The sequence below is a fragment of the Alligator mississippiensis genome, chromosome 1 (genome assembly GCF_030867095.1).
Source record: "Alligator mississippiensis isolate rAllMis1 chromosome 1, rAllMis1, whole genome shotgun sequence".
NCBI classification, from domain to species: Eukaryota; Metazoa; Chordata; order Crocodylia; family Alligatoridae; genus Alligator; species Alligator mississippiensis.
Genome location: NC_081824.1, coordinates 135,533,655 through 135,557,344, shown reverse-complemented (window position 1 = coordinate 135,557,344; position 23,690 = coordinate 135,533,655). Strand labels below are relative to the sequence as shown.

At 41.4% G+C, this 23,690-nt stretch overlaps 1 protein-coding gene across 10 annotated transcripts in view; it reads right to left on the bottom strand.

Moving 5' to 3' along the window:
* ARID1B (AT-rich interaction domain 1B) overlaps positions 1 to 23,690 on the bottom strand; it is a 432,896-nt gene that overhangs the window by 32,541 nt on the left and 376,665 nt on the right. For 8 of the 10 annotated variants that reach the window (XM_059714373.1, XM_059714361.1, XM_059714369.1 and 5 more), the window contains 3 exons: positions 11,901 to 12,010; positions 11,018 to 11,176; positions 3,641 to 3,850 (listed from right to left, as the gene is read on the bottom strand). In XM_059714373.1, coding sequence (XP_059570356.1) covers positions 3,641 to 3,850; positions 11,018 to 11,176; positions 11,901 to 12,010 — 479 coding nt within the window. The remainder of the gene's footprint in view (positions 1 to 3,640; positions 3,851 to 11,017; positions 11,177 to 11,900; positions 12,011 to 23,690) is intronic. The other 2 variants (XM_059714374.1, XM_059714377.1) reach the window with 1 other exon arrangement.

Here is a 23,690-nt window from a genome sequence, read left to right as displayed (position 1 = left end):
CAGCTCAGATGACAACAGCTGCTGTGTGAATGCTACTGTGCTGTGCAAGCCAGAGTCCTGAAAAGACACGTTCCTGTGTTGTTCAAGAACAGACTTATGATAAGAAGAAGGGTGCTGTGTTCTACCAGATGAGACTCCTGGTTCAGCAGCACCAAGATTTTTACTTCAGAACAAGGGTGAAAAGGCCCTCCACAATGCCCCAGGCCAGCTGTGCAATGCCGGACATGATCCATTGAGGTGCTGAGCACACTCAACTGAGTGATCAAAAAGGAGTTGAAAGTGTGAACAACTACTAGAATCCCATCTTATTTGGGGGTAAAACTTGCTGTAAATGCTGCAGAGATCAGTGTACATCCTGAAGCAGGAGATTTTGTGACCTCATCCTAACTGGCAGAACTACAATGGTTATTATTCGTCATATTTGCTGCAAACACCTGTATGCCAGCCAAGGAGATATTTATAACGTTTCTCTCTTTGTGTTTAATAATTGTGTGACTGCTGCCAGTCAGTAAGGGTTTCTTAGTAACTGTGTTAATAACATGCAGACCAGCGTGGCAAAGGGAAGTTTGTATTTCCCTGTGTACATCTACAGTAATTCAGGCATTAAGAGAAAATATTTTTCAAAAACTGCCACTTTTGAGGCTTGAAACCCAGTTGCATAGTCCTTGATGCCCATTTCCTTGATGCCATACACCCCTCTACTGCACAACACTGCCCTGTGCCTGACAGGGCAGAGGTCATGAAGTGTGGAATACCGTAGTATGGGCAACCTTATTTTTCATGACAGCACCACCTGGTACATTTAAAGAAGTCCTACTACATTAACCCGTGCATTTCTCTGCTGTCTCCATCAGGCAAAACATGTATATATGTTCACCGTGAAGTATCAACAAAAATGTCTCTTAAATGCGAGTGGGAAAGCATCCAATTACTGCTGATATGTACAGGTCAACAGCAGAAAATAAGCCTGAGCCTAAAGCAGGGGTGGACAAAATGGGGGATCTGGCCAGCAACTGGACTCTATTTCCCAGCAGTCCCTGCGCCTGCATTGCTGTGGCTGGTTTCCACGGAGACCCTAGGAGTGGCAGGGCTGTGACAGCGCAGGGCCAGGGTTTCCATGGAGATAAGCCCCAGCAGCACCGGCAGGGTATGCACCTGGGCAGGGAGCTGCTCTGGGGCTAGGATTTGATAGTGGTGACCGGAGCTGGGGCAGAGCTGCGACCCGCTGCCTGCACACTCTTGCCGGGGGATGCAGGCAGCAGATCGTAGCTCTGCTCCAGCTCTGGTCCACGCTGTCACCACTGCAAAATCCTGGCTCTGAAGTAGTTTCCCACCCTGCTGCACACCCTGCCAGTGCTGCTGGGGCCTAGCTTCATGGAAACCCTGTTCCTGTGCTGTCATAGCCCCACCACTCCTAGGGTCTCCATGGAAACTGGTTGCAGCGATGCAGGCAGGGGCTTCTGGGAAATGGAGTCGGCCAGGGGCCCAGTCTGGCCCACAGGCTGGACTTCATCTGCCCCTAGTGAAACATGTTTAAAAAATGAACAGGAAGAAACCTATATTACGAACGTATATCACAGCCTTTTAGGATATTAAATTCCAACCCCCCTAACTTCATTTTAATGAAATATTAAAATATTGTGTAATCTAGACAGAATCAAAGGCTGCAAGCTAGATTTAAAAATGCAGCTCCATAATATTATGACCTATAATGTGTGCAAGTATCTTCATGCTCCTGGGTGGGCACCAGCTGATTACTGCAGAAGTCATAACACAATCCCAGCTTTCATCCATATGCAGCAGTCAGCAAGGGACAAGAAGCACTTTATTTGGCCTTTCCTTCTTCCTCTACATCAGCAATGAACATCATTTAGAGCAGAAGGGCCACTGTCTAATTGAGTGAATATGTCAAAGACTATATACCTTTACTGTGCTGTAAAAAAACGGTTAATAATTATTGGAAAAGGGTTTCTAGGACCACTTAATGGAAGGATTAAGCAGGGCCCACTTTCTATGAACCCAATTTGATCTAACATGCTTGTAATTTCAGATTTCATAGATTAGCCTTGGGTGTCTAGCACAGGCGTATTAAAGATATGGCCCATGGGCCTTGGCATGGACCCACATGCTGCATAGCCATGGGCTGGGATGCACACTCCATATGGAGTGCAGGTCTGGTCTGGTGTGCACTCAATGCAGTGCCTGGGCCAGACTGGCTCCACATACTGGATCCAGCTGGCTTGTGGGCCACAATCAGCCTGGGTCCAACCCAGAATGGACTATTCATCTGACCTGTAGGGCCTGATAAATCTGGCATCCAGCCCTAGCTAATAACTTGGGGTCTGATCTGCAAATCTTGATCACCTTCATCCTTCCCTACCCCTCAATTCTACTTGTGTTGAGAGCTCTTACCACCACAGGTAGTATTTGGTGGAGAGCTGGATTGGGCCTTCAGAGGGAGGGGAGAGAGCATGCTCTCCTGAGACAGCTGGAAGTACAGAAGGTTCTGAAGTCCTAATCCAATAATGCTACTACTAAGCATCATGTGTCTATGCTAGTGTTTTTGCTGTTCAAAGCCCTGCACAAACATTAAAGGCTCAGTCTACTGTATCGTCATCACTGGGATAGAACCCTAAATAAATTAATAGTCACATCTTTCTAAGTCAGACAAATATTACTAATTTACAGGTGGGAAATGAACCACAGATTCTCCCAGCTGTGACATAATATTTAACGGGGGAGAGGGGCTTGGGGTGTGTCATATTTACTTGAAGGGGGAGATAGACAGATAGTATGTCTGCCATTTGCCTTTTTTTATTTGGAGCCTTTCCCCCAATTCTCTTCTCCTGCCCTTGGATTAAATCAGGGGCCACCACCATCTGCTGGCTCACGGGCAACTCACTGTTTGTCTCTGCCTGTCCCCTTAATAAGATTTTAATTTTTAAATAATCTGTGGCTGTGAGCAATACTACAGGATCACACAGGTAACAGGGTCTTCTTCATGGGTTGGGGATTGATTTCTCTTTCCCCAACATGGATTACTATCATATCTATATAGATTGAGACGCTGTGAAATATATTCTAGGTATTTCTTAAATGGGGAGAGTGGGGCCTTAAGTGGGGTAAGGGGATGCAAGGAGACAGGGACAGGACACTAAAGTTCTTGTCCAAGTGATGAGTATACAAGGTAAAGATAGAGGGAGAGAGAAGGGATTTGGGACAAGGCTTGTAAATATCCCTGTCACTTCCCCAGAGACAAACTGGCTTTTCCTTTGAGGTACCACGCCTGTCTAAGATGGATGAATGTCAGACTCTATGCATCTCTTGTTTTGATCATCTTCTCTCTTACTGAGTCTTATCTTTCACCTGATGGTCTTTTCACCTCATCCTGTCTTACAAGTACTATTAGATTTCCCTGAACAGCTTAGGCCACTGGTCACCATTGATCCACAGAGCATTTTTAAGGCAAATATGCCGCCTACAGTGAACTTCACACAAGAAATATTTAAAATGAAACTTTTCTGTCAGCTTCCTTTTAGGTGCCAAGATGAACTTATAATGCTGCAACAAAAAGAAAATACTCTAGAAGGAATGCACACCTAAGCTTCTGGACTTTCTGCTTGCAACCGTTTCCTCTTACCTGTGCTAAGCCTCCAATCTCCTTGACACAGACATACAGTCTGAACAGATCTAGTGGCTTCTTGCCCACAGCTGGCAGACTGGCCACAGGTGTGCCTCTCTCTTCCATGAAGGTGAGGTATCGATCTACCCACATTTTGCGCTCAGGCTCATTTCCCAGCTCATAGATTTTTGTGATCTTCTCTCCAGTCGTGGTGGAGGAACTTGACTTCTAAAGCACAAAAAGAAAAAGAGTTGGGGGAAGGGTGGGAGAGGAAGGGAAAAGAAAGTAAGAAACTCACAACAATGAAAAAAAGAAGATGTCAAACAAACTAAAGCTATCACACAACAGTCAGGAATGAAGGCTACTAGTTCAGGCACAAACAGTACATTCTGTCCAGATACTGCAAGTTTATCTGATTTTAAATAAAGGGCCCAAACTCCCCATTTTCCTTATTGTTATGTTTCTTTCACTGATATGAGCTTTGGATCCCAGAAGGCAAGTTTTGGATATTGCCTCATGTCATGTTAATAATACCTAGCTCTTACACAGTGCTTTTCATCCACAGATCTTAAAGTGCTTTACATTTTTAAATTAAACTATATTTAAAATACATCTTTTTTGCACCATTTTTAATAATAGAAAAACAACACCCCAAAATAGAGTAGAAAACCAAAGTAATGCTTTAGAATAGGAACTGAACAGGGGACTGTCCAAAGCAGAAGCTAGGACAACCAACTGCCTTTGGGAGCAGTGATCAAACTGAGCAAAGGTATGTTACTATGCCTTACCTACTCTTCCCATCAGTGACAGACAAAGATAGCCAGGAGGAGGAGTCTACTCTACATGATTGATGACAATGCTTTGTGTGAGCTCTCAAATCAGCTGTCTCAGCTAATTCAAGTACTATTCATGGCTTACCACTCTCCTCACTTGCAAGAGGGAAAAAGAACGACAAAATATAGTCATTTACATATACTCTGTGCAGGGAAAAAAAAAAGAGCATAGGAAGGATATATGCACAAGCAGAGCCCAATTTCATGTAGCTGGGGAAATCACTGCAGTAGAAAGGGAAGAAGCTTCCTGTGTTGTTACTATTCTTCCTGAGCTGGAGGGCCGCAGTGACCCTATTGTGTTGCTCCTCCTTTCTTACAAGGGGAGGGAGAGGAAACATCCAATGGAACTGTGTGGAAGTGGGCTTATCAGCCCAGATCCATTAACCACACCTTGCTTTGTATGCAGGCCCCTGTGAATTGAGATCTATGCCACTTTTCCATTCAGCAGAATTGTACTGGTTGTTGTAGCTTCCCCCCCTGCATCTGCAGAGGAGGGTATATGATTTGCCCCTACTGAAGATGGAGTCATTCAGGACTAGACATGACAGGCACATTCTGACATTCGGTTAAGTGAGAGGGAGCTGTGTATGGGAAAGAGCTGTATACATACATTTCTAAGGGAGAACAATTTATTCTTCATTTACCATATAAGAAGCTTTGTTCCTGACTGTAGTAAAATGCTACAGCACACTTGCCCACTCCTCTGCCCTTTTTAACATTTCTGGGGGCCTTTAGAAAAGATTACTTTAAAATAAGCATCAAACTAACCCTAAATGAGGACCCCATATTAAGGTTCCTAGAGTCATGTACTTCCTATGGTGCTGATGGGGGCTTGACACTGTGACTGCAACACACAGAGTGCTGACATCCAACATGTGGTGATTTCAACTCATTATGGTGCCCAGAATGCAAATGACAGCTCACACAAAGTACTGCCACCAATCACTTCGTACAGCCTAGGATGGAAAATATGAAGGGCTCCCAGTCTCCCTCTGGTCTCTCACTGAAAATGCAACTCTGGAGAAGAGCCAGGAGGAAAGAGAATCCAAGCCAAGAGGAGGTGATCCGACAGTTCCATGAGCCATTGTTGTTATTTTTTCAAGTGGATGGATATTAATTTTAATTAAATAAATAGCCTCCTGAAAAGCTTCCCACCTTGGTAGCTGAACTTCTAATTTATTTACAGTAATCCTCCCTACTGATATGTAATATTATCTTTCATATTTTGAAATAAGGTGCAATAACAAAATTAGTGAACCCAGTTCAGCCATATGGTGCAACTCCCTCTGTAGTCAATAGGCCTAATTTGGTTTGCTGGTTTTGAAAGGATGGAAGGAGTGCTCTGGCATAAGGCTTGTAGGTTAAGCTGTGAATGAACAGGGTAAATAATTTTGCCTATAGTTGTGATATCAGCTGAATGTTTCATTCCCAGGTGCATTTGTTATGCACTTCGCATTTTGTCTTTTTTTAAAGCTTCATTTTAAAAATATTTAAACAATACATTGTTTCTACTTCAAAGATTATTTGAATAGAAGGAAATTCTAAAAGGAGGAGGGTCAATGAGAGCGCAAATCATGTTCCTAAATATTTGATTCTCAAATGGGAACCTAGGGATGACCTTATAACTTTGAATACTTAGAATAAAGTGGAGCCATGGGGCTATTCACTTAAGCAAGAACAAAATGATTCTATTTTTCATCAGCATTAATTTCAGACTGATGTCACAAGCTTCTTTATTCACACACCAGGTAGGAAATACAAAGTATTATATATAGCAAATTTTATCTCCACTTACATCTAATATAGGGGGTAATAAACCAGTTTTTATTCTGCTTTTATGCTAGTTCACTGTTAGAATGCTCAGATTTAATATTCAAATGAAAGGTTTTCATTTTTACACAGTAAAATTCTTATTTTAAACCAGTATAACAGCAGAATGGAAATTGGTTTACAGATTTTCATACTGGGTTCTTGAACTATGTCACAAATCATGTTGTTTTTCAGCAGTGTGGCAGCAAGCTCTAAAATGACAGTATAATCTGAAAACTTTTCACAGCTTACAGAAGGTAAGAAGTGCTTCTCACTGTGTGAGCTTTCAGGTTGTCATGCATGCAAAATGGGTGCAATTTTCTTTTAAAATGAAATGTTAACTTTAGAAGAATGCACTGGGGAAAAAAACACAATTCCCCAAAAGTAAATGTCTTTCTCTCTCCTGCATTTCTATCCACTTAAATATATTAAAATGACAGATATGTGTGCAAGCCTGTTCACACACAAATACAAATTGTAGTCCCGTATGGCCAAATTCAGCCTCAAGTCTAAATGTATATTTTAAAGTAAGATTTAAAACCCAGAAAATAAAGATTCATTATACAGAAACTCCTGACACTGTTAAATTAAATAAAGGAGGAGTACCAGACAATGTTTCCTTCTAAAATGCTTGGGAGTTTATGCAAGGGCTGCACAGCACAACTAATTGTGCTGATACACTCTAAACCAGTGTTTCTAAACCTGTGGGTTGCGACCCAAAAGTAGATTGCAAGAATATACGAAAGGGTTGCAAACAAACTTAAAAATAGATCAACAAATTTAAAAAATGGATTCTCCTTTAAAGGAGAAAAAGTGGGAAACCGTGGCTTTTCCCCTGCAGGCTGGCAGAGCTCCAGCCTGCAAGGGGCTGCTTGGGACCCCTCATGCCACTCCTGCCCCACACACTGGGAAGGTTGGGGCCAGGGGGCAGTGGGTCAGGAGTGAGGGGCACTGGGTTGGGATTGGCCAATGTTTAAAAATGGTTCCTGGTACAAAAAAGTTGAGAACCACTGCTCTATGCCACTTCTTGACGAAGTCCTACCCTGTATCATATTTTCTACTAGTCTAGCCTCTGGGCTCTTTTAAGAGATGACCAGTCTTGTTTAAGTGGGAGATGGTTTAGAATGAAGTGAAAAACTCAGCTCATTTCCACATTTCACTTGTTTCACGCTACGTATAATTTACAACACAACTAAGCAGGCAGTCGTGCTTCCAAGAACAAAGCTTTTCCATGATTTCTATGGTGAGTCTATAGAATCGGGTGAACAAAGGAAGTTCCTTGAGAAGTTCATTGTCTCCTGCAAGGGTTCTTTTTAGATTTTAGCTGGAGGTAGCTGTCTCTGAACATGTCTGCGTTTGAGTGCACAGACGGACAGAAAGATACAGATATTTATAACTCTGCCTACTGCCTGCTTACTCCCACTTGAATAAAGAGTTTGTCAATATTTACATTATTACCAAGCCCTATTTCATGACACCAACACACAGAGTATGCAGGCAGGCACAACTACCCACACCTGAAATCTGAAAACGACTCTTGCAAGAGACAGTGCACTGCCACTGATGTTAGGGGTTTGTTTTTGGGTTTTTTTTCTTCTTGCCTGAAGGATTCTGCAGATTTTGCAAATCCCTCATTTCCAGCCCTGTGGAGAAAATGCATCTTTCAGCTGTCTCTGCTGTAATGCTGTATGCAAATATACAGAGGGAAGAGCTTCACTGTGTTCTAGGAGGTTTTCATAACCCAAATGTTTGACTTCATGCCATAACGACCTGGTATGAACACTTTCTTTCTCTAGCATAGAACTATACACATTTTCAAATTCTACGCTAATAAATTTCAACCCATTTTGTCCCACTTGGGTATGGATCCTAGAAACAGCCAGATGACAGTACAGTATAGCAATATTACTGTAACTACCCAGGAAGAGATCTGCAAAACATAATATTATAAAATCTCTTCTCTGAATCTTTCTCTCCCTATCTCCATAAAGAAAAAAAAAAAAAAAAAAAAATCACTGAAAGAAATTATGTACTACACGTAGGGTCTGGCCAGGGCAAATGGCCCTGATTTCATAGGCTATCCCAGCATCCCAACTGGCTGGCTAAAATTGAAGTGGAAGTCCCATATTGGTGGTGCCACCCCACCTGCATGTGCCTGGCCCAGCACCTCCTGAGCAGCTGCCAGAGGCTGGTGGGGGCAGGTCGGGCTGAGCACCGCTCCTCCTCCCTGGGGTGGGGATCAGCTGGGGCAGAGCAGGCCAGGGGAGCGGGCTGGGACCGGGGCTTGGGCACCTGAGTGGAGCAGGCGTGTGTGCATGTGTGAGCGTGTATGTTGCCCCCCCTCGTAACGTATTTTCCTCAAAATAATATGGTCACCCTAACTTTAGAGACGTAGGGATACTCAGAAGCTAACCCTGTTCACCCATAGCCTAGCTCTCTAGAGGAATCAGAAATTTTAGTGGAAACACAGCACTTGAAGCAACTTTATAGGTATTTGGGACAATATGATTAATAAATTAACAAACAGAGATATTCTGATATATCCCTGCAGGGATGGGGAGCTCTCAATAACCTTTCCAATCAAGATCAGAAAACTGGTGCCAATGTAACCTGCAGTTGTTTTATGGACTGGTCTCCCCAAATAAAAAAGGATAAGTTAGTTGGCCTCAATTATTACCTATCTTTCTACAGCTTTCTAAACTGGTTCTACTCCAGTCATTCAGACCTATGTACTGACACACTGTGGTTTCATTACTATAACTCTGAATATTAGGTATAATGTAGTATTTGTAAAGAAGAGCACACTGGGAGAGGTTATCTGCAATGAAAACACCAATATAATTCCTCCTATGTCTTCCACTTGTATATTACAACATTTTCTGTTAATTTTAAGAGGCAACAAAAAATATATGCTGGTGATGGTTTCTGAGATGTATTAAGCAATAACAAGAACTCAGGAATGCCCTTTCACTCTGGACTTTTCCAGTCTCCCAGAAAACATGGATTGGTTGTGTATTTATGCAGTTATCTCCACCCTTCCCCCCCCCCCCTTTCTGATCATTAATTATAGCAATGTTATTAAAATAAGGACACGGTAGGAACAAACAATGTCAGTTGCCTTCTGAGACTCAAAGTCAGTGCCAAAAAGGCATCAAATTTAAGGTGGTCCATTTTTATCCCAATACTTCTTCTGTTCTCCCTTACATCCCTGATTCTTTTAAGGTAAAATTTACTCCAGTGCAGAAGGTCTGAACATGGATTTTTGAAACTGGATTTGAATCTATTAAATAAATCCTATGCATCTCAACAGGTCTTACATGGGACCTCTGCACTAGAAAGAGTGTCGCCCTTTGTGTAGAAACTTGTCTTCACAGATGAGATGGCTAAGAGCTTAACCACCTCCTCAGAAAAGCAAATTGTTAGTTACCCTGGATTGTGCAGAATGTAGAAACATTTCTGGGTACAACGGACTCTTCAGCCTCCAGATCTATCCGCTGAAGCAGGACAATGGTGCTAAATAACATCCCCCTTTTTCAGGATGTTGACTAGACTTTCAATTTCTGTATGGCTAAACTTTCTTTCCTCTCCAAATTGCTTTTCTCTCTTTCACCTGAGACAGATGCTTCAATATCTCTCCTTGTGAAAATTAAAGTGTTTTTGAAGAGATGTTGCTAAGTTAACTGAATATGAACACTGAAAGAGAGCTTTATATTCCTAGTATAACCATTTTGCAGTATTTTGCTGCAATAAATTATTTTTTACTGAAGAAGGAACAACATATACTTTCTTTGTTTATAAGAATCAATTAAAAATTGTCAAATGGTCAGCAATGGGCCAAACCCCCATATACGCTTATGTTAAGATTATCTTTTTTTTTTTTCCCCTTTCTTCCTATTTTTAGTTCTTTCCATCTCTCTCACCTAGAAACAGGTGACTAATTTAAATTTTACATTCTAGTGCTGGGCTGGGTACAGATTTTTCTGTATATCCTATTTCTAGTGTGAATAACTCTCTTTACCTAAAAAGTAGCTTTATAAAAGTACACATTCATTAACTTTTCACGAATATTTTGGAGTATTTCAAACTAACTCAGTGAAACAAATCAGACTTGGTATTATTTTAGGCTGTGTGCCTCAAGAGCCTTTCCCCAGAGAGAATATTTGGAATTAAAAATGTTTCAGATCAGTACATGACCAGCTGGTTTGAAATGCCTGGTATGGTGCTGAGCCTGTAATTCAGAAACTGGCTGCACATTTACTTTCTGTAAGGGGGAGATTTTTTTTTTTTGTATTCAATGTAACACTAATAAATAGAGAAGCAAACATTTAGTGAAGTCAGTTGTGCAAAGGAGTTTGGGCCCATTAACAGAAATGTGATGTCCTCATCAACACAATTGGCATGCTCTGTAAGCTGATGCATTATGGGAAGGATGTGTTTTTTTCACAACAACTGCTGTATTACCAGACAGCAAGCTTGTATGATGCACAAATTTTACTCTCTTTTTTTTTAAATGACTACTGGACCAAATTTTGCCCTCAGATAGGCATGCTCAGGTTCCACTGAAGCCAAGCCAGTGGGAGTTGTGTGCATGTGTCAGAGAGCAGAATTTAGCCCTATTATTATAAAGAAAGAAAATCCTTTAGTGGATAATGAAGAAAAATAATTTATAAAACAAACAAGCAAGCATTAAAATATAATTAATTACGAAAAAATAAAAAAATAAAAAAAAACCAAAAAAACCAGAGCCACTTACAGGGCTTGATGGAGTCTTTGGCCAGCCTGGGCTGCTAATGCTATCACTTTCATCTCCATGAAATGAGGAGATGCTAGCAGAGCTTGGGGACATTGGGGAAGGGACTGGCAGGTTGCCTGGGGTTGGGGGCTGAGAAATACCCTGTGAGCTGTAGCTATCCTGTGGTAGAGGAATAAAAAAAAATATATATGACAAAGGCAGGGCAAACTTTATTAAAAACAAAAAAGATACATCCAGTTTAACAGACTGACCAATTCTTTATATATAAAATATATATAAACAGAGAAACACATACAGAAAACACACACATATATAAATATATATAAAAGTTATTAAAACAACATTGTTAATTAGTATAATTTGGAAAGTTTGCTGGATGCTTGGCTCAAGTAACTAAGCCACCATGCTTACTTCAAGCTCACATGGAATGCTAAGCATGGGTTTCCCCTTATGAAAGAAAGAAAAAAAAAGCTGTTCACCTTATTTTATCAAATAAGGCAAGAAAGCAAAATATTAAAGTATGCTGCTGCTGAGGCGGCCAAAACAGGAAGCTATAACTGAAGGCAGAGAAAAATGGCTGCAAGTATTGAAACCAGGCAAGACCCTCCTTTCCCGCCCACCTGGCTAAGCCAAATTCCCACGCAACTGTTTTGCTTGGGTTGCTTTGCCCCCGCGAGTTAAAATGCCATAAGAACTAGTAACTTTCAGATCCACACAATGAAGGAAAAAATATAAAAGAAAAGAAACAAACAAACAGATTGCACATGAATGGAAAGGCATGCAGGAAAGACCAAATGAGGGTAGGCCAAAACCAGAGAATGAAAGACAACATAGCAGACTTCTGCTGGGCCAAACCAACACCACATGCGGAGAAAGAAAATACCTTTGACTTGCTCTCAGGCTGCGGAGGTCCTTCTTCTTTGCCATCTGCTTTGAGAGGGAGAGGCAGTTTGGACTCACCAGGTGTCATCATATCTGCAAGACCCATAGGTGCTAATCGAAAACAGGAGAAACATTTTAGGCATGATTATCTTTGTAAGAAAATGCTTCCTGCTGTAAAACATTGATGGGTACTCCACCTTCTACTCTCCTTCTTTACATATAGCACCTGGAACCCTGGAAACCTCTTAAAGTTAAGCAAAAAAGTGACATTTTAAAATATATAAAAAATATTAAAAATTAATACTGTAAAACAAAAAAGAATACAACAAGTACAAAGAAAAACATTTCAAAAAGCACAAATACACTTCTAATACCACTGGCTGGCTTGCAGCTGTTTATAAAAATGATTGTTGCACTGTAGGAGAATGATGGTCTTTGGAAATTGTTTCATCTTTCACTTTAATAGAGCACAACAATATAAGCCAAACCTGTGCAAATGTTGTTGGCTGTGTAAATACCCGGGAAAAGTGTGAAAATCTGAATTACCTATCAATTCAATGTGATGGCCAGCAGAGTACCTTACTATTTCTCCTGTCTTCAACATGTAGTCCTGGATTATGTGAGCTTTTCATTTAAGTAACTCAAACCCTGAAGATTCTGAAACTTTTATCTTCCAATTACTGAATTATAAGCAGTAAAGTACACTCTAATGGGAGAAGTGGCCATACAACTTTTTCTGCTCGTACAGAAATCAGGTGGGACTAAAGCAAACACTACCTGCTGAGATAATACCACAGAGCCTCTTCAACTGGGTTCTATGTGGGTTAGGTAATTATCTTTAGACCACTGATGAAGTGCAAGTATATTAGGATTGGTGTGTAGCTGTTGTTTCTAGATTTCTAATGAAAATGCAAGAAGATATATTCAAGTAAAATAGACACCTGACAAGAGCATGTTCTGAAAGAGGCCACGCTACCAAACCAACGCATACTGTTCAAGGACACGAACTAGACACCAGCTGAACTTTCCTGAAGAAAACCATTCACACACGATGTTGTCTAAAGACTGGGATTGTATGCAAGACAACCTTTGTATTTTATATACTTTTTTTTAAGATTCAGGAAAGGCAAAAGGAGGAGGACAGAGAACACCATGAGGCAGAAAGGAGGCAGAAAGGTGAAGGAAATGTCTACAAAATCGATAAACTATTAGAATTAGAAAAAGATCTTTCTTTAAATAAAACATCATAAAACCTCTCTGTTATAAGACTGGTTTGCTTTCCTGCAAAATGACAATGCTGGCTTGCGCTAGGGAGGCATGCAGCAGAACAAGCCAAGGAGACTGAGAAAAAATGCTTTAAAAATTCTTCACAGATTGCCCACTACAAAATGATTATTGCACATATTCATGTATTACTATGTTTTAGAAAATAATTAGTTTTAATTACAGCAGTGAGAGAATGAGCAGGACTCTGGCGAATATGCTGGCAAGCTTTGCAGTGCTAATTTGCTAATATCTTTAGCATCACTGCAGGTTGAGACTATGGATCTGCCAAAAAAACCTACCCAGCCATGTGCCGTGCGAGTTTACAACTGTATATTCAATACTCGGCATTGAACCACCGGTGTTTTTCATGGGCACGTTGTCTTCTTGTTTTTTCAAAGCACATTTGTAGCCCAATCAAGCCCTTAAAGTCATCACAACACAGAAATCATAATTGAGATGTTTGAAAAAAATTACTTGCAATACTTAAGATTTTGAGAATTGGAACAAAAAGCCTTTTTCTAGTGATGCAGCTGCAGAGAAAATCTATCGGGATCAGCTAAAAATGCCGTTATTTTTATGAATGTGTGCAAAACCTCAACAAAACAGCCAAGCAATATTATGCTGAGAAGCCTGCCCACACCAAGCATTTAATTTGTATGCATTATTGCCCTTATGCTCCCATTTGAGGAGTGGGGGCAGATTGGGACAATTCTGAATTGAGGTATGGCAGCTTGACACTTCTTTTTTTAATCTGATTGTTTTTAAAAAGAGGGCTCTTCCTTGGTTAGTGCTTTTTAAACACTTATTCTGGGAAATATAAAAGATGCTGCTAAAATTGAGTTCAATTTTATAATATGTTTAAAAATATTTTTGATAGTTACAATAGCAGAAAAACCTTATTTTTGGACATCTCCAATTTGTCTGTTTTATAATATGCTTAATTATAATTTCCCATGTGCTGGTAATGAAAGACAAGCTGTCAGGAACTGAGGACAATTACAGAGAACTTTGTAGTTAATAAAGTACTCTGAATTAGGTTACCTTTCTTTGTTCTATTCTATTTATTGTTTTTTCTACTTTGAAATGGGAATTGCAAGGGGTTTGCTAAGTGGATTTTAAGATTGTCTAGTTTCCCTGTAGCTTTTGTAAGTACTTCTCCATCCTCTGCTGAAATGCTCTTTCATAACTTCTAGTAAGAACACTCTCTAATGATTTTCAACAGACATCCCTTCACTTTCTAGCACGGGAGTGGGCAATTATTTCAGGCAGAGGGCTGCTTACCAAGTTTCGGCAAGCTGTCAAGGGCTACATGGGTAGCCCTGCCCCTTGACAGGTGTCCCACCTCCTGGTCGCCATCTTGTGATGGGATGTCCTGCCCCCTAACCCCTGACTTTTGCCACCAGAAGTCTCTCCCCTTACCCCCGAAAGTACTCCTTTCAACAAGGGCTTTTGCCATCTCAGAACCAGAAAAATACCAAATATTTTAAAAAGCAAACATTCGTTAATTTGATTTCAAAAAATTTTTTTGTACTGGTTTACATGTTTTTGTGTAGTGTAAATAGAGGTGATTGTATATAATAGCTTAAAATTAAGTCTTACTCTTGAATCTGGGGGGGGGGAGGGGGGGGAGAGGTATAGGTTTGTGGTGGGCTGTAGGTGTGGGAGCATGTGGGGGTGTGTGTGGATATGTGGGGTGCGGGTGGGTATGGGGTTTGTGTGGGGGAGGGTGGCTGGGTCTGCGTGTATGGCAGTGCAAGGGGGTGTGTGGGTGTATGTGCATGGTAGGGTGTGCATGTGGAAGTCCCCCCTCCCCTGGTACTGGCATGGGCCCTGTGCTCCCACGGTCTGGTGATGCAGCCAGGAGCCACATGATGCTGGAGCTGTGCAGTGGCAGGAAGGCAGGGGAATGACTGAGGGTGGAGTGGGGCTGGGCTGCTGTGTCCTGCTGCTGGCTCTTCCTGGGTCCTACTACCCCTGGATCCTGATATCTTTGACAGGCAACCAGGAGCAGATAAATATTTTCTAAATTTTTAGGGGCCCCACGGGCCAGATAGAATGGGCTGGCAGACTGGATCCGGCCTGCGGGCCGTATTTTGCCCACCCCTATTCTAGCACAATAACACACTATAGGCACTATTTTGACCCTTCTTCAAGCAACGGAAGAACACCGTTGTCACAAAATTCTGCTAAATTAAGACACTCACCCTTTCTACATTAACAGTAATAATTCTGCATGTGAAGTGTAGACCAAAAAATAAGGTGCAGAAAAGGAAGGTAACAGGGAAATCTGTGACTTAAAAAGTGTTGTAGTGTACAGTGATTGCGTTTTGAGTACTAGCCTCTGGCTTTATTACAGGAATTTAAGAGCTATAGAATGATTTCATAAAGCGAGTATGGGTCAAGGTCCTGAATTAGCTATTCCACACTGAATTTAATATAGTCAAAAGCATATATGACATAAGTAAAACTGCAACAAGCTATTCTTTTTGCTAAAGGCTGCACTATCAGTCCCAGAAGACAGTGAAATACTGTGGCACAGTAAAAACATTATTTTTCACAAATCACACTCCAAGCCCCCCTGCACTAGGCCGGAAAGACAACTTTGGGGGGGGGGGGGTGACCCCAGTGAGGTAACCATCCAGTCTTCTCTTGAAGATTTCCACGGTAGGTGTTTGCACCACCTCTGGAGAGAGTTTATTCCACAGTCTGGACATCCTAGCTGTGAAGAAGTTTTTCCTAGTGTTAATCTTGAAACAGTCTTCCAGGAGTTTGTGGCCATTACTCCTGGTTTTCCCTAAGGGTGCCCTGGAGTATAGTTGTTCCCCGAGCCCTTGATGCATTCCTCCGATGTAGCAGTAAGCTACTACTGAGTCCCCTCTCAGCCTTCTCTTTTTTAGGCTGAAAAGGCCCAAGTCCCTCAGTCTTTCCTTGTATGACTTGCCTTGCAAATCTCTGATCATATGGGTGGGCTCTTCTCTTGACTCTGTTAAGATTTTCCACATCCTTGCTGAAGTGCGGCACCCAGAACTGGACACAGTACTCCAGCTGCGGTCTCACCAATGCCGAGTAAAGCAGAAGAATCACTTTCTTGGTTTGCTTGAGATGCATCGGTTGATGCATGCCAGAGTACTGTTTGCCCTGCTGGCTACAGCATCGCACTGAGGGCCCATGTTCATACTATTGTCTATTATTACTCCTAGGTCCCTTTTAGTCGAGGTGCTAGTCAGTTTGGCGCCACCAAGCCTGTAAATATGTTGGGAATTGTTTGTCCCCAGATGGAGCACTCTACACTTCTCAATGTTGAACTTTATCTGGTTCTGATCTGTCCAACTTGCTAGCCTGTCTAGTTCCACCTGTATCTGCAGCCTATCTTCAAGCGTGACTATGCTCCCCCATAACTTGGTGTTGTCTGCAAACTTGGCCAGTGAGCTCTTCACCCCCACATCCAAATCATTGATAAAAATGTTGAAAAGCACTGGACCAAGCACAGACCCAAGGGACACCACTGGCCACTTCTCGCCAGGATGACACATCCATTCATTAGAACTCTCTGGGTCCTACCCACCTAACTGTCGAGCAGTTAAACTCGCAATCCTCCAGTTTTCCCGTGAAAACATCAGAGGATACCAGATCAAAGGCCTTTTGGGAATCTAGGTATACAACGTCAACCGCCTCTCTCTTATCCAGGTGGTGAATTAGAAGGAGATTGGGAAGATGAGACCTGCCTGCAATGAAGCCATGCTGGCTGTCATTCAGAATCCTACCTTTTGCAAGCATATCACACAAATTCCTTAATGAATTTTTCCAGGATATAGTTGCCTGGGTCCTCTCTCCTCCCCTTCTTGAAAATGGGTATGACACTGGCCCTCTTCCAGTCTTCAGGGACCTCCCTCGAGCACCACAAGTTTTGGAAGAGTTTTGCCAGAGGTCCCACAATGACTTTGGCCACTTGCTTCAGCACTCTCAGATAAAATTCATCTGGTCCTGCTGACTTATAAACGTCTAACTTTTCTAACTAATCATTCACCAGCTCAATGTCAACAACAGGAAGGCAGTCACTTTGACCATGCCCATTCGGAACCTTATCTAGCATGATTTTCCCCTTAGTTCAGTGAAATACCAAAACAAAGTAGTCATTCAGGAGTTCAGTTTTCTCCTGAGTGTTGGTAACCAGCTGTCCTGAGTTAAGCAATGGCCCCATGTTTCCATTTGTTTTCCTCCTGTTTTCTACATACCTAAAGAAGGTTTTGTTATTGTCTCTGATTTCCATTGCTAGTTTCAATTCAGTCGCCGCCTTGGCCTTTCAAATCTGCAAGTGCGGGCTGTTGTCGTATAGTTCTCCTTGGAGATTACTGCATCTTTTTTAAACAACCCCATGTCCCGCAATTCCTCCCTCCGCCCAAAGAGATGTGATTTAAGGTTCACTTGAGATTGGCAACAAAGGACTCTCAATCACTTTCAGATAAACAGAAATGGTACAGAGGAGACTTTTCCCCTATAGCTAGAAGGATGTTAGACTACAATCCTGCAAAGGCCCATGCATGTGATTAACTCTCTTAATTTCAATAAAACTATTTGTGTAAGTATAATTGTGTCTAAGTCCCTTCAGGATTTGGGGCTCTAGTCTTCATGCCTACTCAGTCTATGTATTGTGGTTTCTGCAATGAGGTTATCTGTCCACTATGAACTGGCAATGGCATTAGGTCATGCTGGTTACAGAACTACCATGAGAACTAGTGATGCTGAGATCTTTATGCTGTTACCAATTCCCAGGGCCACATGGTCTTCTAAGAACTTTGCCCATACTTTAAGTGTGCACTATACAGTGGCATGAGTGAACAGTCTGTCATATAGCAGAAACGGTGACATCAGTGAAGTTTTACGTGACTCTGGAAACTGAGTTTAAATATTTGTTATTTGTAAAGGAAGGAGGAATCCAACAATCTCCTGGAAGCCCTACTCAGAAAAGGGTAAATCACTTGATAGACTGCTGTCCCTTTGGCCATGTTCATCCAAAATCTCACCATCAAGCACATGCTTAAAGTAGACCCATTTTTCCCCCTACAGAGGACTGGAAATGATTCCTCATATGTATGCCTAAAACTCCATCCACCATCTATGCCTAAGAAACTAACAGAAAGGAAGTGGGACACTCTGAGGTCCATTGCCACTGCTGCGGAGAAGTTACTGGTAAGAAATGGGAAACACATTTTCATCCTCCAAGATAAGTGAAATGGAAATACACAATTAAACAGCAAAACAGTGACAGAAATGGCTGTTTAAAACAATCTTTTAAAAATATAATTAATATCTATCAGAAGTGAGGCTGATTAAAAACATGTCTAGGATTCTGTATTTAAAAGTGCCCCTTTAATTTCTTTAGCACAAAAAAAAAAAAAAAAAAAAAATCAAGGGCCACAATTTAGGAGAATTAGTGTCATACTTTTAGTGTTTGTTTTAATTTATGAACTATCAAGAATAAAAGACAGAAAATGATGTTTGTGTAGAACAGAACTGAACTAGGATCTGAAATAAAGGTGGTGCCAGGTAATAGCAGCAATTAATCCCTGCTCAATGCAAAACTTCACTTTCTGGCTTGCATGCACCAGCACAATTTTGAAAAATCACAGAATCATAGAGAAGCAGGGCTGGAAGGGAGCGCCAAAGGTCATCTAATCCAACTCCCTGGGAGCCTGAGGTAGGGTCAACCCTATTCAAACTGTCCTAAAAAACCCCACTGTCAGTTATTGGCCAAATTGCATAGTCAACCCTGACAGCACAAGACATAACACCCTAACCTGCCACATGTAAAGCTGGGCACCATGGCAACCAATGTCCTACTGCTGTGAAGGTTGTTAATATAGGCTTCAAGCGATCCCATAGAGGGCCCGCCCTCCCCACTCTGCTACAGAGGAAGGTAAAAACCCCTACAGGCCATGCCAATATGACCATGGAGTAAAATTCCTTCCTGACCCCAAAAATGGTGATTGACCTGACTCTGAGCAGAGGGACAAGACCCTGTAGCTAGGAACCTCTGGGTTTACGTGTGAGCAGGAACACTGGCATATCCCAGTCCAAATCCCCAGCCTTGGCTGCAGCCAATACCCAATATCTCTAAGGAAGGTTTTAAAAAATTCTGACAAATGTAGACAACCAGCAAAGACCAGAATCATGGCAAATAATCATAGTACAACACAGGCATAGCTATGCCTAGATCATCCCCATCCAGTGGCTGTCCAACTTCTTCTTGAACACCTCCAATGACGGAGAGTTCACAACTTCCCTAGGCAGTCTATTCTACTGCCTCACTATTTTCACAGCAAAGAAGTTTTTCCTGATATCCAATCTAAACCTACTTTGCTGCAACTGTAAGTCATTGGCCCACACCTTACTTTCTGCAGCAAGAGAGGAAAAAGGTGTTTTCCCTCTTTTTTTTTTTATGGCAGCCATTTAAGTATTTAAAGACTACTGTATTTTACGGCGCACAAGTTGAGTTTTGAAGCCCAATTTTTAACTTCTAAAATTCAACCTTGACTTATACACCATATCACTGTCCCCTGTTAGCAGCTCTAGGCTCAGTGCTTGATGTATACTGGTCCCTGCGTGCCCTCACTGTGGGCCAGGCACCCAGGGGGTAGACATGTGCTGCAGTGCTGCTCATGGGGGATGGGGCCAGGCTTGGCATTCAGATGGCACAGCCCCATCCTCTGCGAGCGGCGCTGCCAGGGCTGCACCAGCTGAGCACAGAACCCAGTGCCACTCGCAGGGGATGGGGCTGTACCAGCCAAGCACTGAATCTGGCCCTGTCTACTGTGAGCGGTGCTGCCAAGCCCAGCCCTGTCCCCTGCAAGCAGTGCTGGGCTCAGGTGACATGGCCAGGACTGGAGCTCAGCAGTGCCGCTGGCAGTGGACAGGGTTGGGCTCAGTGCTTGGCTGGCATGGCCCAGGCAGCACTGCTTGCAGGGGATGGGGCTGTGCTAGCTGAGTGCCGAGCCCATCTCCATCCCCTGTGAGCAGCGCTGCAGCACATGTCCGCCCACAGGGGCCGGTATAGATTGACCCCATGTTTCTGATCCAAAAAGTCAGGTTGACTTATATACCAGATCTACAAACTTCTTAACCTTCTGGATCAGAAACATGGGGCCAACTTATACACTGTGTCAGCCTACACGTTGTGAAATACGGTACTATTGGGTCCCTTCTGAAATACCTTTTCTGCAAGCTGAATTTGCCTAGCTCTTTCAATTTCTCCTTGTATGACTTGAGGATGCAAAGGAACAACAGGACTGGAATTCCAGTTTCCACTGGGATTTTAAAAGTGTGCCATGGCAACATTTTTATTGGTGTTAGGTTTTGTTAAAAGTTTTTGGTTATTTAAAAAAAACAACAAAAACCCCCCCAAAATATCAGGAAAAATGCAACACTATCTAGGACAAAAAATGCAGAAAGCATATAAATCCTCTTGTTTCAGGCACAAGACAATAGTGGGAGTTAAAAAAAAAACTTCCTCTATGGCAGTTTGTTCTACAATCATCAGGGGATTCCAGCACCTTCTTCCGAAGCATCTGGTATTGTCATAGACAGGACATTGTACCAGATGGACTACTGGTCTAATCCAGCCTTGCAATTCCTAGGTTTTTAAATTGCTCTATGTCAGCTGAAAACGTGTAAGTGCTCTGGCTTGAGACCCAGCAACTGCTCAAGTAAAAAGAAGCAAAATTGCTAGAAAAAAATGGGGTAATTGGGAATAATAAGTAATAAATATGAATTAAAACTAAAAATCTAATCAGCTAAACAAATTTCACATCACATCTAGCAGCACAGTAATTCATTTTTGAATAAAGCCCTTGTGAAAATAATCTCTGACAATATAAGCAACAAAATTTCTTCCCCTTTTCTAGGATAAAATCTTAAAAAGATGCTTGTCTTAAAAAAAACAAAAACCAAAAAACCCAAACAAACAAACAAACAAAAAAAACAACCCAAAAAAACCACCAAACCAAAAGAAAAAACAAACCCTCTTATTGCTTACCATATTTTTTCCCTGGCATTATAGCTGGAGAAATAGTTGTCACATTCATACTCATGCTGACTTCATTTAAATAATTACTTGCTCACTGAAGCTTGTAACAATTTGTCACTACACAAGAGGCTTTTTTTGGCCCTGTATACCATCTAAAAGACTTTTTTTTTTTTTTTTTTTTTAACTGCCATGTTGTCTTAACTTAGCAGAGAGATGGCTGAAGTGCCAGTCAGCTAAGCCGGTGTCTATAGCACAGCAAATCCCATTTTCAGCCTGGAGAAAGGCTGTATGCTTTTTATCTCCTCAAATGCCGCCCATCAAGCAAAAACTGAGGATACTTGGCAACCCCAGTGTCTTCCCTTTGCCCAGTACAATGCCATCATAACTACTGTACCTATAGCAGCTCTTATCTTGAAAGCTCAGCCCCTGGTTTCTTTGACCTGTGCAGAATGGGGGTCACAATACTTCAAGACACAGTGAAAATGGCGTATCCCCACTAACAATGCTCATCATCTGTATATTCTCACATTAGGTTCCTCTTTTTGTTCCTCCTATTCTGACACACCTTATATGTGCTTTCATATTCTTACTGCATGAAACAAGTACAGGGCAAAACATGTTTGTGTATGTTTGTGCATGAGGGTAAAGGGGTACCATCAACTGATCCCATTTGTCTCAAACTTAACTTTCCATTGGGTACTCTCTGAATTAACAAAACTGATTGGAACAAAAGAAAAAAATCCTCACAAATGCAAAGGCAGGAAAAAAAAACTCTACTACCCTGATAAATGTTTAAATTATTAAAAATCCAATATTTCAGAATGCATAACACAATAAAAAGAGTATGACTGCCTTATACAAAAGACTGCTAGGATAAATGGCCTTGCATTGAACAGATTTCCACTGTATGAAATAACGAATGGCTGAATTATCTGAACAAAAAAACCTCTGTGAATCTTCCTTTAAACTGGTTATTCCTTAGGAATACATAAATCTTCTTAGGCAGGGCACTCTGCCATCTGTTTGTTGTTGGTTATTTTTGCAGCTCTGGGGGCCAAACAAAAAGGGGGAAAAATTACTGCTGCTAATAGCGAGCCAGAATTTATAGCGTAGTTTCAATGCTCAGAAGTAATTTTATTTCAGCAAGCCAGACAAAACACATAACTATACAACCCAAATATAATATTACCTGGGACAGCTCTGGTGGAGGAAAAGCAAGCCATTATCTAATGGCCTGTTCAATAGCTTTTTCCCTTTTCATCCTGCATGTAAAAGTGTGCTGCCTGGACAAACAAATGGCCTCCTAGCCAACATTAGGAAAAGCAATTTTATTTTATTTAAAAAAAAATCCACTTCTGATTAACAGTTTACATTCTGTTTTCTTCCACTAAGAGAAAACATACCACAAAATGCTTGAAAAATAAGCTATCTGGGAGTATCTCCTAATTGTTGTGTAGGAAAAAAAGAACTCCACCCCCTCCCAAACCTAGGTATAATGAAGTGCTGAGAGAACATGGTATCCATTTGCAAACAGAAAAGGGAGCATCTAAAACCAATAATTGAAGAGGAAGGAAAAAGAAAGGGGAAGAAGGGTGAAAGAAAGATACAAGTGGATGGAGTCAGGAATGAGATGTAAAAACCCCATATTTATGGCAACAGACAGCTCATCTCATACTTCATACTGCACAAGCAACACTGGTAAGTCAGGTAACATACTAGCTAACGAGAGGGACCACATCAATTAGCATTAACTGTCTGACTTTCCCTGAAACCCCACAAAAACAAAGCTTTAAAAAAAGTAATAACCACTATGGGGACATGGATAGAAATTCAAAGGTTTAGATTTAAGCATGTGAAGTTATGTTTGTGTCCCCCACTCTTTTGGAAAATCAAAAGAACAATTTCTTACTAAGATGTTTTCTTGCTAATATTTAGCTATTAGGGCTGCAAAAAGAGTGAGGAACCTCACAATAATATACTGTTTAACACAGGGTTCTCAATCTCACCTGACCAGATCTAGACCATCAGAGATTTATCTTCCAAACCCACACGTTAACATATAACATAGGTGCATATTAACACAGAATTGAACTAACTTGTTTTCCTTACAAAGGTGCTATGGACTATGAAGCCACACAAAGCAACAACAATCCTAAACCCACATAAAATTACTGAGAGAAGTAGGGCTGGAAGGGACCTCATCTAGTACAACCAGGCCCGTGCCTGAGGAAGGATCATTCCTGTCCAAACCATCCTATACAATCCATAATCTGAACTCTACATAAGACTACCTTCAATGCTGACAACATAGAAGTAACCCACTAACCTACCACAGGTAAAGTAGGAGAACCATGGCAGCATAATGTAATGCACAAGCTGATGCACAATTTCAAGAACTAATTCAAATATAATTTGAAAATGATGAGTAAATCCAAATGTTTCAGACATTAAAAAAAAGATTTGCATTTTCAGAAATGTATCATTATTTTGGGTCTCCAACTT